Source organism: Sporothrix brasiliensis, assembly GCF_000820605.1.
Source record: "Sporothrix brasiliensis 5110 chromosome Unknown Cont17, whole genome shotgun sequence".
Classification (NCBI taxonomy): domain Eukaryota; kingdom Fungi; phylum Ascomycota; class Sordariomycetes; order Ophiostomatales; family Ophiostomataceae; genus Sporothrix; species Sporothrix brasiliensis.
The window spans coordinates 4,366,652-4,383,033 of NW_024467136.1; the positions used below are offsets into that span (position 1 = coordinate 4,366,652).

The 16,382-nt window shown below is 30.1% G+C and overlaps 2 protein-coding genes across 2 annotated transcripts; one reads left to right on the forward strand and one right to left on the reverse strand.

The window, feature by feature from the left end:
- Positions 1–13,014: 13,014 nt before the first annotated feature.
- On the forward strand, positions 13,015–13,656 carry SPBR_03252 (peptide-methionine (S)-S-oxide reductase; the record flags this gene model as incomplete). The annotated part of the gene is made up of 1 exon (XM_040761555.1): positions 13,015–13,656. One exon carries the CDS (start codon positions 13,015–13,017, stop codon positions 13,654–13,656), a length of 642 nt encoding a protein of 213 aa, XP_040621242.1.
- Positions 13,657–13,874: 218 nt separating this feature from the next.
- On the reverse strand, positions 13,875–14,939 carry SPBR_02999 (uncharacterized protein; the record flags this gene model as incomplete). The annotated part of the gene is made up of 1 exon (XM_040761302.1): positions 13,875–14,939. One exon carries the CDS (start codon positions 14,937–14,939, stop codon positions 13,875–13,877), a length of 1,065 nt encoding a protein of 354 aa, XP_040621243.1.
- Between the last annotated feature and the right edge of the window lie 1,443 nt (positions 14,940–16,382).

Here is a 16,382-nt window from a genome sequence, read left to right on the forward strand (position 1 = left end):
CTCGTTTAACTCTCGTTATAAAGACGCGACCTTTTCCTTTTAGTCTTAATTATAAACCTATTAATACTTTTATTATAAAATTAACACTTATTACGTTAACGTTAACCTTTATTATAATATAAGTAAAAGGTTTTTATAGTTATAATTTTTATCGTTAAACTTATAGTCCGAGTAATACGACGACGTATTAATAAGGTTTTTTTTCCCGGTTTAATATTTAATCTTAAAATTAAATAATATTAAAAATATACACTATTTAATTTATCGATTATTTAACTTTTATTAACTTATAAACGCCTTTAAGTTAACGTAGTTCGATAAAACTTCGACTTTTTAACGACTTTTATTTAAGTATTATCGTTAATACTTAAAACTTTTTATAATTACTATTATTTTTTAATCGAGGGTGTTATAGTTTAACTTTAACCCCTTTTATTTCTTTAATTAAAAAACGATTAAATAATATCTACTTTATTCGTTTAGTTAAAATAGTACCTTAAAACCACCCTTTTTTAACACGTCCGTTTTAAATCGGGTTTATAGTTTAAAATTAAAGTGTTTTAATAACGACGTTTTTTTAAAATATACTTTAAACTCGTTAAAAACTTTTTACTTACAAGTCGAAAACGTAACTATTCCCGACTTTTTTTTATTTTATATACTTTTTAAAAGGTTATTAAGTAAGATTATAATTTACGAATACGTAAAGATAAATCGTTTATAAAAGTTATAAAATCTTAAAAATACTTATATATTATAGTAAAACTTCGACTTTAATTACTTTATAATAATAACTATTTACTTTAAGTTTATTTTAACTTTATAACGTATAAAGATAAATCTTAAAAATTCTACTTTATTTATAAAAAATTTACACTTATATAAATTAATATATAACTAAGTTCGTTTAAGTCTTTTTAATACTTCGTATAAATATCGTACGTACTACTTTTAAGATTAAAAGAATATTAAAACGTTACTTATATATATTATATATATAATATTAATTAACCTTTATAAAGTTATATAAATATAATATTAAAAAGTAGTAAAAACGTTAATTAAATCGAAAGGAAGAACTATATACTCGAAGTAACTATATTACGTACGAAATACGGTCTTTTACTTATTACCCTTTTTAATCCGGATTTAATAATAAGTATTTTTAATATCGAGTTTAAAAAAGAATTAAACTTTATTTATTTAATTTAAAATTTTAAAAATTAATAAAAGAGTATATCGGTTTTTTACGGTAACTTTATTTAACTTACGATAGTTAATATAAAGTTGTAATATATTATCCTTTTTTAATATAAATAATATAAGTACGTCGGTTAACGACTTAAAAAGTGTTATAATCGATTCGTAGTCGAAGGTTACGAATTAAGTGACTAGACTTATATAATAGGGCGTGGTGTGGTTAGTCCTTAGCCACACGTTAACGTTACGTTAGTGAAAAGCCTTTCTCCTTAAATAAAAGGACTCTATTCTTCTTAAAAGGAAAAAGGGGTAAGAATTAGTCTTTATTATAATACACACCTACCTTCACCCTCGAAACTAATACTTTTTATTAACTAATTTATTATAAAGACTTATTTTATAATTACTTATAATAAAAAGACGAATACGTTCGTTTTATAAGTTATCTTTAATATAAAGTTATAACTTTTATAATTCCCGTTTAAATAATAAGTAAATCGTCCCGTATAAAGGTTATATATTTAATAAAAGATTTATAATATAATTAGTTTACTTAAACGAAGGGATAATTATTACTTTAAATATATTAAAGATATTCGTAAAGTCTTTATTATAATCGATTCGTAACCGAAGACCACGAATTAAATAACTAGGCTTATATAATAAAACGTAGTATGGTTAGTTTTTAACCACACGTTAACGTTACGTTAATAAAAAACCGTTCTCCTTAAATAAAAGGACTCCCTTCTTTTTAAAGGGAAAAAAGGGTAAGAATTAGTCTTTATTATAATATATATTTACCTTCGTCCTCGAAACTAATACTTTTTATTAACTAATCTATTATAAAGACTTATTTTATAATTACTTATAATAATTTTAATTCTTTTTTTTACGGATACCTTTTTACGATAGTTAAAAAAAAAGAAACGATAAACCTACTTTTTATTAAGTTAAACCGAGTTATACGTTTACGTTCGTAAGGCCTTACGAGTCTCCCGTAAGTAAACGTCGACTTTATTTTTAAAAACTTTAACTTATAATTAACGGTCGAAGACTCGACCGAATCTTCGGGTATTAAAGTAGTAATAATAGTACCGATTAATAATAAAAAGGGAGAAGAAGATAGTAAGATTAATACTATTACGAAAGAATAAATAAAAAAGAAAAACGACGAAGAAAAGGCGTTTAAAAAAACGTTAACGACGTTTAAAAAGAAACGAGTTTTTAAAGAAAGGATTACGGTTTTAAAAGATATAAAACGTTAACGAGTCTTTCGTTAAAACGAAAAGACTAAGGATAAATCTACCGTTTCCCTTTTTTTAACCCCGTTATTTAAAGAAAATTCTTTTAAACCAAATAATAATTTAAAAGTTAATAAAGAAGTATAAAAGGGGCGTAAGTCGAAAGATTTAAAAATACGACTATCGTTTAAAGTTTATAAGAATTATTCCACTTTCGAAGACCGGGAATTTTAAATCTTAAAATTAAAAATAATATTTAAAGTTAAATTATACGAATTCTCGAATTTTTATAATCGAGTCGTCGTTACTTATAATTATATAAATAAACCGTTTAAAAGGTAGTAAAACTAGTATATACGTAACGTTAAAAATTTTAAAGAACGTCGACGACTCGAACGTTTTTAAAATAAATTTAAAGAGTAAATAACGACACTCGTTTTAACCGTAAACGACCCGTCGATATAAACTTATAAGTTATATAAAAAAGTACACTTTTAATTTAATTAATCGTTATTCGAGTTTTTAAACTACTTACGTTCTTTAAAAGAGTAAATAACGTTTCTTTTTAATACATTTAAAAAAAAGACTTTTTATTTTAAGTTAAATAATTAACTTAAATATACGTTAAACGGAACTATCGATTATAAAAAGATTAACCTTCGAGACTTATACGTAAAAACCGAATTATTATTTATATAACGGGTAAGAAATCACTTTACCGATAACGTCCGTAATTCGTAAAAAAGTCGTAAACGACTCGACGATAAACCGTAAAAAAATATATTTTAAAAAAAGAAACGTTAACGTCGTTCGGACGGTTATAAAAATCGTAAAAACGATAAAAGGAGGAATATAACGGGTTTTTAACCTTTTCGTTTATAAAATAAAAAAGAGTCGTAAAAAAACCCTTAGTTACTTACTTTAAGTATAATAAAGTAGGACACTATATAAATAACTACTTAAAAACGTATTTATTTAAAATACTATTATTAAAAAACTTATTAAGTTAAAAAACCTTTAATTACTTTTTTCGAGTTTAAAAGAAAGACAATAAAAATAAAATATAAACTATTAAGAAATACGTTAGTAATATATTACGGGAGAGTCGAGGAAAAAACGATTATTACTTTAAACACTACCGTAAAGTTAAATATCGTAAATATTTAATTTATAAGACGACTTTAACTACGAAAAACGAGATATCCCGATCCGATAACGCGTTTAATAAACGTCTTTAAAACTTAAATATTTAAAATTTAAAATATCCTTATTACTTTTACGGATTTTTATAAAAGGATTAAAAAGACGATCCGTTTTTATATTACACTCGATAAACCGAGAGTCCGGATATTAACCTTATTTTATTAAGTATTATAAACTTAAAAACGTTAAATATTAATATTTTAATAAAAGTATTATAACGTTTTACGTATAAAACCTTAAAGATTTATATTAAGGTTTTAAAAAAGTTTATAAAAATTATACGAAACGAGACGGTAGTGTATACGGTTATAACGTTTTTAATAGTCTTGGGTAAATACTTTTATAAAAACTATTCTTTTAATACGGAAAAGTAAAAGACTTATAAAGAAGTCGTATTACCTACCGAGTTAAAAAACTTTACGGATATCTTTAATATATTTAAAACGATAATTATCCCGTCGTTTAAGTAGACTAATTATATTATAAATCTTTTACCGAATATGTAACCTTTATATAAAACGATTTACTCGTTATTTAAACGGGAATTATAAAAGTTACGACTTTATATTAAAAAAAAACTTATAAAACGGACGTATCCGCCCTTTTAAGTCGTTAACCGACGTACTTATATTATTTATATTAAAAAAGGATAGTACGTTATAATTTTACGTCGACTATCGTAAGTTAAACAAAGTTACCGTAAAGAACCGGTATACTCTTTTATTAATTTCTAAGATTTTAAATCGAATAAATAAAGTCTAGTTTTTTTTTAAACTTAATATTAAAAATATTTATTATTAAATCCGGATTAAAAAGAGTAATAAGTAAAAGACTACGTTTCGTACGTAATATAACTACTTCGAGTATATAATTCTTTTTTTCGACTTAATTAATACTTTTACTACCTTTTAATATTATATTTATATAACTTTATAAGGGTTAATTAATATTATATATATAATATATATAAATAACGTTTTAATATTCTTTTAATTCCGGGAGTAGTACGTACGATATTTATATAAAGTGTTAAAAAGACTTAAACGAGTTTAATTATATATTAATTTATATAAGTATAAATTTTTTATAAATAAAATAAAATTCTTAAAATTTATCCTTATACGTTATAAAGTTAAAATAAACTTAGAACGAATAATTACTATTATAAAGTGACTAAAGTCGAAGTCTTACCGTAATATATAAGTATTTTTAAGATTTTATAACTTTTATAAACGATTTATCTTTACGTATTCGTAAATTATAACTTTACTTAATAACCTTTTAAAAGGTATATAAAATAAAAAGAAGTCGGGAATAGTTACGTTTTTAACTTACGAACGAGAAACTTTCGACGAGTTTAAAGTATATTTTAAAAAAACGTCGTTATTAAAACACTTTAATTTTAAACTATAAACCCGACTCGAAACGGACACGTTAAAAAAGGGTGGTTTCGAGGTATTATTTTAATTAAACGAATAAAGTAAATATTACTTAATCGTTTTTTAATTAAAAAAATAAAAGGGGTTAAAGTTAAACTATAATACTTTTAATTAAAAAATAATAGTAATTATAAAGAGTTTTAAATATTAACGATAATACTTAAATAAAAGTCGTTAAAGAGTCGAAGTTTTATCGGACTATACTAACTTAAAAGTATTTATAAGTTAATAAAAGTTAAATAACCGATAAACTAAATAATATATATTTTTAATATTATTTAATTTTAAGATTAAATATTAAACCGGAAAAAAAAACCTCGTCGATACGTCGTCGTATCGTCCGGACTATAAGTTTAACGACGAAGATTATAATTATAAAGACCTTTTACTTATATTATAATAAAGGTTAACGGTAATATAATAAGTATTAATTTTATAATAAAAGTATTAATAAGTTTATAATTAAAACTACAAGGAAAAGGTCGTACTTTTATAACGAGAGTTAAACGAAAAACCTTTATAAGTTTAATAAATTTAAACTCGCTTTTAAAAAAACTAGGTTTAAACGGAGAACTTAAAAGTCTCGTCGTTAACTCGTAACTTTTAACTAAAACTACTTATAATATAATATATTTTAAAGACTTTAATATAGTCTATAATTATATAAGAAAAGGTTACGTTAATAAATTCTTTTACTCCGTTATAAGACTTATTATTAACTTTATAAATTAATAATTTATTTTATATAACGAAACGAAACGTTACGTAAACGGGAAAGTTACGAGACTTTTAATAAAAACTAAACTAAAACGGATTATTAAAGTATTATTATTATATTTATATTTTAGTAAAAAGTTTAATACGTTAAAAGATATTTAACCGATATTATAATAAACTTTTAACGGGTTACTTTAAAAGGGTTAAAATAAAAGAAATAATAAAAAGAAAATTCTATTAATTAAGTATAATTAAAAATATATGTAAATTTATCGATTCGTGTTCGATTTATTAACGAATCGTTATAAAATTATATAAACTATATAAAAAGTTATAACTTTTACTAATTTTATAAAGACTTTAATAAAAAATCTTTATAAATTTTATTATAAGATTACTTATTGTTTATTATTAAAAAGAATTAGTAAATAGTATCTTAATAATAGTCGACCGATATACAAAGATATGTCGTTTCCTTTTAATTTTAATTATTATTACGTTCGAAAGACTAGTACGAATAATATATATTAAAATTAAAAACTAATACGGAATACTTAAAAGAATTATTTTTAATAAAGGAAGTGTATTTATAAGTTAATTTTAATTAAAAATATATATAACGTTATTAATTCGTCGAAGACTTTTAATAATATACTACTTTTAAACCGATAAATAAACTAAACGTATAAACTAAACCTTAAAATATTATTTACGGGTATTCTTTAACGACGAGTAGTCGAATTAACCGTTACTTTTATAAAACGTAAAGTTTACGGTTAATAATATTATTAACGTAACTATTAAGGTTACACTTTTTAATATATTATACGGATATAATTTAAATATATATATTAACGTTAAAACCGACGTTTATAAAAGAAGGGTACTAGTTATCGTAAATAAAATCGAGAAAATTTATACTTTTAAAAAAAAATAAAGAATTATTAAAGAAAAACTTAAAAAACGTATAAAAATACTATAATAAAAAGTATTAATTAAAAGTTTTTAAAGTAAAAGATCTCGTCGTATTATCGACGTAAAATCTTAAATTATAAATAGTTAAAAAGAAAATAGTACCGAAATTTATTAAACCCTTTAAAGTTATTAAAGAAATTAGTTTATAAATATATAAATTAACGTTATTATAAATATATAACCGTATTTATAATATATTCTCGGTTTTTTTATTAAAACTTTAAAAGTCCCGAAAAAAAGAGTCGGTAAAAAAGATACCGTTACTCGTACTTAAAAAGGATTAAAAGGAATAAAAAGTAAAAGTAGTTAAAAATAAAACGAAACGTAATAAAAAGGTTTACTACTTAGTAAAATAAGTAGAATAACCCGTAAAATATAATTAGTAAGTGTTTAAAAAAAATATAAAATATATTAAAGAGGTTATTTAAAATTATAAGAAAAAGTATAAAAAAATTACTCTGTAAAAAAGAAAGTAGATTTATAAAATTATTATTTAAATTCGGTTAATAACTTTACGGTAAAACGTAAGTACGGTATACGTTAAAAACGTTTACTTAATAAAGAAAGATTTAAACAACGACTTTATAACGATATATAAACGTTATATATTAAAAACGTTTACTTAATTAAAAGAATATAAAGAGTAACTCGGTACGTAAACGATTTAATTACGTACTTGTAACGTTTAACTTAAAAAAAAACTATTATTAATACTTAATACGATTTAATAAAAATAAACGAACGATATATAACGAAGGTGTTTTAAAAAAGAAAAGGGTTAAAATAACGTTTATAACGTTTTACGTAAGTGAAAAAAAGGCCCTTTTTAATCGTATTCCGGTCGATTAAATTAAAAAAAATACGACGATCCTTTAATTACTTTTAATATAAAGGATCCCCGGACCCGAGTTATAAATAAAACCGTTCGGGGTTCGATTTATTATTATTAGTAATAAAAAGGATACGGTCGTAAGTAACCCGTAACTTTATTACGATTCTTTTATAAATAACCCGATTTACTATTTTATTAAAGTTAATAGTTAATCGGTAAACTTTTTTATAACCTTATATAAATACTATTAACCGGTATATAAATTCGTTTATAATATAAAATAAGATTAAAAACGTTTCCTTGTTTAATTTTAACGAAAGATCGATTACTTTAATAATAATATAAAAAACGATACGAACGTTTTTTATAAGTAATATAAAAACCTTCTTATAAAAATAATAATAAACCTTATATCGTTAATATCTCGTTATTACTTTATATATATAATATAAAGTTTAACGAAGGTTAACGTTTTAAAGATTATTAACCGTATTAAAAAGATAAGTAATATACGTATAAACTTAAAGGTCGGTAATAAACTCCGGTTCGGGGTCGTCGTTATTTTAAATCTTTAACGACTCGTTATTAAATTTATTATTTATTATATTACTATTTTTATTTAAATATATATCGTTAAAGGTATTATAGTCCGACGTTTTATAAATAAAGTGTTAAAAAACCGTAAACGAGGTTTATATTATAAAAAAACGGGAGTAGTATTATTAATAATATATAGTCGAGTTATAAAAGTAATAAAAGTTATAATAAACCGAAAACGATTAATATTTAAAAGACTTATAATTACGTTATAAAACGTAAAGTTATTAAACGGTTAAAAACGGTTTAAGTTTAAAAGGTTTATAATTTAAAAACGAAGTATAAAAAAAGTAGTTTTAAAAAACGGAATAAATAAAATTATAAACGAGTTAAACGATAAACCCGAAAAGAACGGACGTAATTAAAGTTCTTTTACGGGTAGTAAAGTTACTTATTAAATAAACCGTAATATATTAAGTTAAAGTTAAAAAGGTTTAATAATTATCGAACGACTTATAAGTAAATTAATACTAATATACCGAGTAATAATACGAATACGGACGTATTCTTTAACCTTTAATATTATAAGTTAATTAGTGTAAAAAAGAGTAAGTAAGTAACGAAATAAGTCCGTAATACGTCGAATAAACGTACGGTTTAATACGGTCGATAAACGTTAAACGGTTAAACCCGAATTATTTACGTTATTATATAAAAATAAAAAGATAAAGGGTAAAAATTACGAAATTCTTATTATAATATCGTTTAAAGACTTATCTTTACCGTATTTATAACGTTAAAGAGTTTTAAAAAGTATATTAAAAAATATTAATTAAAAACGACTTTCGAACGAATAAACTATAATATATTAACGAATAAAAAAAAGTTATTAAAAAAGTTCGATTAACGATTTATAAACGATAAATAGTCGATAATTTTACGAAGTATTAAAAGAAAAAAGGAAAGAAAACGAGTTACGATTCTTTTACGAGTAAAAAATAATTTATTTAAAAAACGTTCGTTAAATTAAAAATAAGTAAAAAGTAAAAAGAGTAAAAGTAAATTATAATAAAAACTTAATCGAGTAACTAGTTTTATACTCGTATATAAAAAAGGAACGATAAGGGTAAATAACGTTTATAAAAAAACGATATTTACGAATAAACGTTTTAAGTGAGAATAACCTACGAACATTTACCGTTACTTATTTATTATATAATTATTAATATACTTTACGAAAACGACGACGTTAAATAATATTTAACCGAAAACGAGAATATTTATTTAAATATCGACGTTTAATAATAAATAGTTTAAATACGTTTAATACTTTTAAACCTTATACTACGTCGATAATCGATAAACCGGACTATTATATAATATAAAAGATTATAAAATAACTTATATACGAATTAACGGACTATCGTATATAATTAAAGAACTAATTATAACTTTCGATACTTTTTACTCGGGTAAAAGTAAAAAAATTAAAAGAAGTCGTAAGAAAAACTAAAACCTAGTTTATTAAAAAAAGAGGATAATTATTATAATCGATTCGTAATCGAAGGTTACGAATTAAGTAACTAGGTTTATATAATAAGACGTAGTATAACTAGTTCTTAACCACACGTTAACGTTACGTTAGTGAAAAGCCTTTCTCCTTAAATAAAAGGACTCCTTTCTTTTTAAAGGGAAGAAGGGGTAAGAATTAGTCTTTATTATAATACACACCTACCTTCACCCTCGAAACTAATACTTTTTATTAACTAATCCATTATAAAGACCTATTTTACAATCACTTATAATAGTCTTTTAATTTAACGGGTAATACGACTTTTTTACGACTCTTTTACTTTTCCGTATCGAAAGGATAGTCTTTATAAAGACGTTTACTCGGGACTATTAAAACGTTATAACCGTATATACCACCGTTTCGTTTCGTATAATTTTCGTAAACTTCTTTAAAATCTTAATATAAATCTTTAAGGTTTTATATATGAAACGTTATAATACTTTTATTAAAATATTAATATTTAACGTTTTTAAATTTATAATACTTAATAAAATAAGACTAATATTTAAACTCTCCGATTTATCGAGTACGATATAAAAACGAATCGTCTTTTTAATTCTTTTATAGAAATCCGTAAAAGTAATAAAGACGTTTTAAATCTTAAATATTTAAGTTTCGAAGGTGTTTATTAAACGCGTTACCGGATCGGGATATTTCGTTTTTTATAATTAAAGTCGTTTTATAAATTAAATACTTATAATATTTAACTTTACGATAGTGTTTAAAGTAATAGTCGTTTTTTCTTCGACTCTTTTATAATATATTATTAATACGTTCCTTAATAATTTATATTTTATTTTTATCGTTTTTTTTTTTAGACTCGAAAAAGGTAATTAAGGGTTTTTTAACTTAACGGACTTTTTAATAATAGTATTTTAAATAAGTACGTTTTTTAAATAGTTATTTACGTAATATCCTACTTTATTATACTTAAAGTAAATAACCGAGGGTTTTTTTACGACTTCTTTTTATTTTATAAACGAAAAGGTTAAAAGTTTATTATATTTCTCTTTTTATCGTTTTTACGATTTTTATAACTATTCGAACGGTATTAACACTTCCTTTTTTAAAATACGTTTTTTTATAATTTATTACCGAGTCGTTTACGACTTTTTTACGAATTACGAGTATTATTAATAAAACGATTTCTTACTCGTTATATAAATAATAATTCGGTTTTTACGTATAAGTCTCGAAGGTTAATTTTTTTATAATCGATAACTTTATTTAACGTATACTTAAGTTAATTATTTAACTTAAAGTAAAAAGTTTCTTTTTTAAATTTATTAAAAAAGACGTTATTTACTCTTTTAAAAAACGTAAGTAATTTAAAAACTTAAATAACGGTTAATTAAGTCAAGAACGTACCTTTTTATATAACTTATAAGTTTATATCAACGAGTCGTTTATAATAAAAACGAGTATCGTTATTTACTCTTTAAATTTATTTTAAAAACGTTCGAGTCGTCGACGTTTTTTAAAATCTTTAACGTTACGTATATATTAATTTTACTACCTTTTAAATAGTTTATTTATATAATTATAAATAATAACGACTCGATTATAAAAATTCGAGAATTTATACGACTTAATTTTAAATATTATTTTTAATTTTAAAATTTAAAATTTTTAGTCTTTAAAAGTAAAATAATTCTTATAAACTTTAAATAATAGTTATATTTTTAAATCTTTTAACTTACGACCTTTTTAGGTTTCTCCGTCGACTTTTAAACTATTATTCGGTTTAAAAGAATTTTCTTTAAATAATAGAATTAAAAAAAAAGTAGTAAATTTATCTTTAATCTTTTTACTTTAACGAAAGACTCGTTAACGTTTTACGTCCTTTAAAACCGTAATTCTTTCTTTAAAAGTTCGTTTTCTTTTAAACGTTACTAACCTTTTTTTAAACGTTTTTTCTTCGTCGTTTTTCTTTTTTACTTATTTTTCCGTAATAGTACTAATCTTACTACCTTTTTCTCCCTTTCTACTATTAATTAGTACTATTATTACTATTTTAATACCCGAAGATTCGGTCGAGTCTTCGACCGTTAATTATAAGTTAAAGTTTTCGGAGATAAAGTCGACGTTTACTTACGAAAGACTTATAAGACTTTACGAATACGAACGTATAACTCGACTCGACCCAGTAAAAAGTAGGTTTATTACTTCTTTTCTTTTAATTATTGTAAAAAGGTATCCGTAAAAAAAGAATTAAAATTATTATAAGTAATTATAAAATAAGTCTTTATAATAAATTAATTAATAAAAAGTATTAGTTTTAAAAACGAAAGTAAGTGTATATTATAATAAAGACTAATTCTTACCCCTTTTTCCCGGTAGAAAAAAGGGAGTCCTTTTATTTAAGGAGAAAGGTTTTTTACTAACGTAGTGTTAGTGTGTGGTTAGGAACTAGTTATACTACGTCTTATTATATAAGTGTAAACTTAGTTACTTAATTCGTAGCCTTCGGTTACGAATCGATTATAACACGTAATACGTATAAACGTAACAACTATATTAAAAATTAACTTCGGGTTTACGTCCTCGACTTTTACGATTTATATATAAAAATACCCGGATTCTTTTAAAACTATAATTCTAGTCTGTTTATAAAGACTATATTCGACTTTAACTATATTTAAAGTATAATTAAATACGTTATATATTATAAATGGTTATAAAATAAGTCTTCACAATAAATTAGTTAATAAAAAACACTAGTTTCGAGGACGAAGGTAGGTGTATATTATAACAGAGACTAATTCTTACCCCTTCTTCCCTTTAAGAAGAAGGGAGTCCTCTTATTTAAGGAGAAAGGCTTCTTATTAACGTGGCGCTAACGTGTGGTTAAGGACCACACCGCGCCCTATTAGGTAAGCCTAGTCACTGGACTCGTGGCCTTCGGCCACGAATCGATCATAACACTATGGTTGTTGAAAATCGTGATATTTTTCTTGTCGCGTCAAGAATTTTTTGGTGTTAGCGGGATTTTTGATTTAGACGCGTCACTTTTACAGACCCACTGTAGTAAGATTACAAACTACCCCACGGAACTGCTGGGGCAAATAACGTATGACGAATACACTCGGTTTCGGCTTATGTAGTAACCGGTCGAGGCTTTGTTGGACCGTTTTGACATTTGACATTTCCTACATACGACGTATATAATCCTCCAGACATGCCCGGATTTGCTGGCAATTGAACATCAAGTCAATCAAGACCGAGCTCGCTTCAGCACAAGCAACGTGCGCACTCCAATTCACTTCAACGAATCGCATCCATCACCAACTCACCTTCATGGGCTTCTCGATCCCCTCGTCCCTCGCCCGCCTCTCTACCCGCTTCCGCTCCTCTTTCCACATGTCTGCCGCCGAGCCCTCTGCTGCCGCGGCCGCTGCTGCCGCGCTGGCGTCCAGCGCTCCCGCAGGCGCCCAGAAGGCGACGATCGCCGCCGGCTGCTTCTGGGGCGTCGAGCACGAGTATCGCAAGCACTTTGAGGGCAAGGGCCTGTACGATGCGCGCGTCGGCTACATTGGCGGCGACGCTGCCAGCCCGTCGTACCGCGCCGTGTGCAGCGGCAACACGGGCCACGCCGAGGCGACCCAAATCACCTTCGACCCGGCGCAAGTCAGCTACCGGCAGCTGCTCGAGTTCTTCTACAAGATGCACGACCCGACCACACGCAACCAGCAGGGCAACGACCGCGGCACGCAGTACCGCAGCGGCATCTTTTTCCACGACGCCGAGCAGGAGAAGATTGCGCGCGAGGTGACGGCACAGGCCAACGAGCAGTGGTGGAAGGGCAAGATTGTCACCGAAATCCTGCCGGCGAAGCAGTGGTGGGATGCCGAGGACTACCATCAGCTGTACCTGGTGAACAACCCGGACGGCTACGTGTGCGCGAGCCACTACGTGCGATCGTTTCCCGCGCTGAAGTGACGTGCGGACGTGTTGCGAGGCAGAACGATGGACATAAGAAAGTCAGTTGCTTGTTGGCATTCACGAGTCACGTACTGAGAAAATTGAACATAATAGACATAATATCACCGCAGTATCTTTGCTTGAGTCAGTATGAAATGAATTGAGATTGTTGTACAGCGTCTGTCGACTGCTAAGCTATTCTATCTGGGCCAGAAAGCTGTTGTGCTTTTTCTCCTCTACTTCCGCCGATTCTGCTGCATCATCAGAATCTGCACCATGCGGACGAAAATGTTCAAAAAGTCCAGCTCCAGCGAGATGCTCTCGTTGACCGGGTCGCGCTTGATCACGCCGCGCTCCGCCAGCCGCGCGTGGTACAGCACCTTCTGCACGTCGTACAGCGTGAAGCCGCCAAACACCGCCAGGCCGCCCCAGAGCCAAATGTTCTCCGTGAAAGCCAGCGTGCGCACCGCCGTCGCCGGGATGATCAGCGGCGCCAGGCCCGACGCCAGCACGATGGCACAGCCGGCCAGCAGCGGGCCGCCGAGGTACAGGTACTTCTCCTGCTTGGCCGTGGCACCGACAATCGACAGCGAGCCCATCATGGCGACGGTGTACAGGCCGGCACGGGCCAGCAGAGCGCCGGGGGCGAAGGCCAGGAGGGGGGCAACAAAGGCAGCCTGCGTGGCGTTGAAGGCCGTCCACAGAGCGTACTTGGGCAGGTAGTTATCCGGGTCGATGGCGCGCGTGCCGATCATGGTGCCAAACGACAGTGCCAGTCCACCGATGCCGACCGCCCACGGGTTGGCCGTCATGATGCGGAACACAAAGCCCGACTGGATCATGGCGCGCGCCGACATGGCAATGATGCCGACGCCCAGGCCCGTGTGCAAAAAGGTGTTGTTGAGGTACTCGCGCTCAAACAGCGGCATGCCGCCGTCCTCGCGCGTCTCCCGGTTGAAGACCATGTTGACGGCCATCAGCGTGCCGCCAAAGATGGCGCCGCCCACCAGCAGCTTGCGCATCGGCGACGCCTGGGCCACCGTCTGGTGCGTCTGCTGGTAGTACGACCGCGAGGCACCCGCGAGGCGGGTCAGGAGGGAGGCGGCGGGGGTCGAGGAGGTGGTTGTCGAGATCTTTTTCGCGGCGTTGGCGATGGTCGTCCGCGACGTGAAGAAGCTGTTCTTGACGGCCGACTGGTGGTGGAACGCGCGCATACCCAGTGCCGACGGCGACGCTTTGACGACTTGGGGCGCTAGGCGCCGCAGTGCGGTCGGGCCCATGGCGGGCGGTAAGACGATCATGGTGTGGCTGTGATGGTTGTCTTGATGGATGTGGTGATGGCGATGATGAAAGAGGGCAAAATCGCCGTTCAAAAGCAAAAGGCTCTAAATAGCTGCTTTTATCAGCGCAGGAGCAGATGGCAAAGTGGGGAGGCAAACGCCGCAATGACGTGCAGGCCACAAAAGGTACAACAAATTGGCCGCTTAAGTCATCGGCGCTGTTCACGTGCCATGGACCTGCGGGGTTAACGCGCCGGAAATAGTGCAAACAGGGCTGTGGTCTACTGGAATTACAGTGCGAACAGCGCGAAACAGCACGATTGCCAGGAAAAAATGGCATTTTACTGGACTCCGAACCTCCCCAAATCGCCAAGACACTGTGCGATTCGGTTCGCTGCAGTTCTAGAAGTGTCCACGATGTCGTCGGGTTGTCTCGGCGAAGGCCATCTTTGTGGCATGACATGTTTTCAAAATCACCGAAACGAATAACCATTAAACAGTTGGTTTAAAAATTACGAGAAATTTTTATTGGTAGTTTAAATTTAAGTTGAATTCAAGACTAGACGTAACAAAACATATCGTAATGGAATAAAGAACAGGAAAACAAATAAAAAATAAAAATAAAAAAATTCAAGGGCATTTAATAAAAATTTAGTCAAAAGGAAAAGGAACAATAAAAACAAAATAAGGAACGCAATCGCTTATTAGATCGGAATGAAATCGTACAAATAAATCTGTCAACGGTAACGATACGGAGGAAGATGAATTTAATGAGAAAAAAAATAAAAGATATGAAACACCAGTGGCATACTTCAGTTCGACCATGTCCCACGAACATCATTTCGAGTTTTGTATTCTACATGGCACCGTAGCCTCAAGTGCTGTTTTTTTTCTTTGCACCTCCCCTCGCCGCCCAAATTTCCCTCGTTTTGATCATTTTCACACCGTGAAGCATTCTCACTCATACGAGTGTCAGATTCAGGTTGCTGCGTGACTCCTTTGTCTCTGTTCCGATGTTCTTACCTGTGGCTAGTATGAGTTTGTCGCGCGGGTTGCCAGAGAACCCGCGATGGGCCAAGACAATTCACTGATAGTGTCCAACGCTGCGGACTGCTGGCTCCCGGGGCTCAGAGCCAAGAACGGGCAGACGCCGCTTGCCTGGTATCCTGCGATGGTCGTTCAGTATTTCCGTGGCAAAGACTTGTTGCTGTCAGGAAAGGATAATTAATTGACTTATCAAACATGCCTTTATCTACGAGACCGAGGCTGCCCATGGCTAGTTGTAACTCACTTGGCCGAGCCAGCAATATCGATTATGAACCATAGGCAGGATCACCGACGGCAACAGTTCAGAAACAGGACGTCAACCAAGCTGACATTTACCATCACAATAGTACTTCATCACAATGGGCGTCGTCCTGTCCCGTTTCCGTCGGCTCGTTGGTCGTCGATATGCGCCGAACG